Raw genomic sequence first — 3,634 nt, 5'->3', positions numbered from 1 at the left:
TCTGGAGGACTCACTAAACAGAGAACATCCCTACTGCCTCTGATCTGGTGGACTCACTAAACACAAATGCATAGTTTGTAAATGTTGTCTGAGTGTTGGAGTGTGCCCCTGGCGATCTGTAAATGTTGTCTGAGTGTTGGAGTGTTCCCCTGGCGATCTGTAAATGTTGTCTGAGTGTTGGAGTGTGCCCCTGGCGATCTGTAAATGTTGTCTGAGTGTTGGAGTGTGCCCTGGCGATCTGTAAATGTTGTCTGAGTGTTGGAGTGTGCCCCTGGCGATCTGTAAATGTTGTCTGAGTGTTGGCGTGTGCCCCTGGCGATCTGTAAATGTTGTCTGAGTGTTGGAGTGTGCCCCTGGCGATCTGTAAATGTTGTCTGAGTGTTGGAGTGTGCCCCTGGCGATCTGTAAATGTTGTCTGAGTGTTGGAGTGTGCCCCTGGCGATCTGTAAATGTTGTCTGAGTGTTGGAGTGTGCCCCTGGCGATCTGTAAATGTTGTCTGAGTGTTGGAGTGGGCCCTGGCGATCTGTAAATGTTGTCTGAGTGTTGAGTGGGCCCCTGGCGATCCATACATTTTCAAAACAAGAAAATGGTGCCGTCTGCTTTGCTTAACGTGAGAAATTTGAAACGATTTACACTTTTACTTTTGATACTAAAGTACATTTAGAATCAAATCTTTTTAGACTTCAGTACTATTTTCCTGGGTGACATTCACCTTTTGAGTAACTTTCTATATTTTATAAAATTAAAGTATCTTTTTTTTATTTTACTTAAATATGACAACTGGGCATTTTTTCAATTGTCATAGATATCATCCACCTCCATGGCTTCGACCCCTGTGGCGTCGACCCTGTGGCTTTGACCCCTGTGGCTTCGACCCCTGTGGCTTCGACCCCTGTGGCTTCGACCCCTGTGGCGTCGACCCCTGTGGCTTTGACCCCTGTGGCTTCGACCCCTGTGGCGTCGACCCCTGTGACGTCGACCCCTGTGGCGTCGACCCCTGTGGCGTCGACCCCTGTGGCGTCGACCCCTGTGGCGTCGACCCCTGTGGCGTCGACCCCTGTGGCTTTGACCCCTGTGGCTTTATCAAAGAGGAACTGGTGGAAGGTTCTCTGCTCTCCCTGATCTGTAGCCGAAGAGTTACTGTTGACCGGCAGCTTCTCCTGAAATGCCTTGACCAGGCTGGCATTATCAGACTGTGCCTTGACTCTTTCCATCACTACGTCTAATTTCATACTCCTCTGGCTCAGGAATCCCTGTAGCACATCAACCCTTTTCCTACGCACCACTTGAATGATGATCTCCTCAAGTATGCCTGACAGGGGAATGGCATACTCTATGACACTCTGGGTTTTCCCTCTTTTACCCTGGTAGGAATAGCCTGCTGTATGCATAGCGATCAGCTGGCAGTACTCATTGAAGACTGGAGAGCCAGAGGCACCGTGGAAGAAACAGGTGTCATAGGTAATCTTTTCTGTGTCCCTCGGTAGATGTGTGCCGATGTCCCATTTCTCCTCAAAATATCTGTTGTTTATGACATATAAGAATTCCTCATTTTCTCTTACATGTTTTTCTACAGCTTGTGTACGATCTCCATGTTGAATGATAAAGCAGGGGTCTGTCTTTTTCACCCCGCCCTCGGGGTGGCCGATGATGCAGATTCCACCCTCTAGAGACGGAAAGCTGAAGCTGTCAAGCAAGCTTGAAGGCAAGGTGATGTCAGGATCTGAGCTAAGCTCCAGCAAAGCAAAGTCAACACAACCCGAATCAACTTTTCCATAGGCTACAACCTCACTTTGCACTGGTATCTGCTGCGTTCTCTCATCCAGGTCTTCAAAGTCAAACGTGACTGTTACCGATTGTTGCAGCTTGTTAGTTATCGGCTCATAGATTTGATGGACAACATGGGCGTTTGTAAGGATGAACTTTTCAAACAGAAGGAAGCCAGTTCCTTTTGCATTCCCTTCAATTCTCACCTGACAAACAGAAGCACTCAGCTCTATTAGTCTCTTCACTTTCTTCACCTCTTGGAAGCTCTGTGTTTTCTTTCCAAACTCTTCTCTCAAGAATTGTTGCACATCTGAAGGCTTTTTCAAATTCTCTCTCTCTTTCAAGTGATCTACCAAACCTGCATATTGGGAACGCAGGATGCTTAGGATCTCTTTAGAGTTTGGAATCTTTTGCCTTTTTTGCTTCACTACCAGAGAACTACCATCTTTTCCTGCCTCTTTTGACTGCAACTGTGTTTTAACTGTGTCTGTTGTGGTAGGCTTCTGAGGAGAGAGAGCTGCTTCCAATGTTACACCAGAGGGGACGGACAGCTCTTCAGTTGGTGTGTTGTCCCAATCCTCAAGACTATCTGGCTGTGGCTGAGATACACGACCGATACGTTTCACCTTCACAATCAACATTTCACCTTTACGACCTTGATGACTTTTCCCATCAAGACCATCAACTAGCTGGGACATCTCTGTGTCGACACTGGTCTCTGGCTCAGAAAGAACACAGCGTGTTTTCAAGACGGTTTTGTCAAATCGCCCATCTCTCCTCAAGGCTTGCTTCACCTTTTCCCCTTTGTATCCGTACACACAAACATACTTCACTTTCTTCCTTAGCTCTGGGTTTTTCATTACTTTCGTTTTTATATTTTGTCCACCCTCAGTTTCAACACAAAGTCATCAACTTGTCAGGTTGTATTTTTGGTGTGTTACTCTGTTTGTAAAGGCCCCGGGTATCTGAAGAACCACCGTTTAGAACTCTGATGAAGCTGACTGTCAGTAGCTCATCGTTATCAATTAAATGACAGGGGAAATGTGTACTGACAGCTGCCCGTGGTTCTTTCTCTCTTTGGATGACTATTTCCATCCCCTGTCTTGTCTTTGTCGTATTCTTGAACTCCGTGCTTGTTCGCAGTGCATCCAGGACCGTTCCATGAGTATGGCAAGTAACTGTGCGTTGTTGGTATCCGAAGCGGTATCGGAAAGAATGGCTTTCATCGTGTGCTTCTTTCTGTGACAGAAGAGATGTAAGTGTTAAGGCTCAGGGGATTAGAACCACAGTCTCCCTCTCAGGAAACCAATGTCAACCATTAGGCCAGAGGAAATTCCCCGTGGTCCGAGAGTGACACCGAGTTTAAGACGCAGGAAGAGAGTGACTCCGCCTCACCTCCGCTACATCAGCTTGTAAAATAGAAGACTATATTAAAAACTCATAATTTACTATTATTAATAAACAGACAAATAAATTGGAAAAGCTAAACAGTACCAACTAAAGCAAATACAGGCAGATGAATGCATGTCTAACCTTGATATGAGGATCCTGAGATTGGCTAGATGTTCCTGGCTGGTTGCACAAGGATTTACCCTGATGAGTCTGTAATGGATGAGTTACAACATATACATCAACTACAATTACAAGAAAAGTGTCATTTTCATCCAAACAAATTGTGTGACTTGCTTCAGCTGTCTTTGTACGTTAGTGGAATCATTTCTGAAGTTTAAATTGTTGGAGACTAATGTTGAAAAGTTGGGGCTAGTATTAGAGGTCGACCGATTAATGGAATGGCCGATTTCAAGTTTTCATAACAATCGGAAATCGGTATTTTTGGACACTGATTTGGGCCATTTATTTTTTTAC

The 3,634-nt window shown here is 45.4% G+C and overlaps 1 protein-coding gene across 1 annotated transcript; it reads right to left on the bottom strand.

Annotated features, from left to right (window-relative positions):
• Window positions 1–246: 246 nt before the first annotated feature.
• On the bottom strand, window positions 247–3,398 carry LOC112238917 (serine protease FAM111A). The gene is made up of 2 exons (XM_024407443.2): window positions 3,302–3,398; window positions 247–3,007 (listed from the first exon to the last, which is right to left on the bottom strand). The coding sequence occupies exon 2, from the start codon at window positions 2,626–2,628 to the stop codon at window positions 769–771; it is 1,860 nt and encodes a 619-aa protein (XP_024263211.2). The 5' UTR covers window positions 2,629–3,007; window positions 3,302–3,398; the 3' UTR covers window positions 247–768.
• Window positions 3,399–3,634: the final 236 nt, after the last annotated feature.

This window comes from Oncorhynchus tshawytscha, linkage group LG10, assembly GCF_018296145.1.
Source record: "Oncorhynchus tshawytscha isolate Ot180627B linkage group LG10, Otsh_v2.0, whole genome shotgun sequence".
Taxonomy (NCBI): domain Eukaryota; kingdom Metazoa; phylum Chordata; class Actinopteri; order Salmoniformes; family Salmonidae; genus Oncorhynchus; species Oncorhynchus tshawytscha.
The sequence above is the reverse complement of the archived record's forward strand: the minus strand, read 5'-3'. Positions and strand labels throughout refer to the sequence as shown.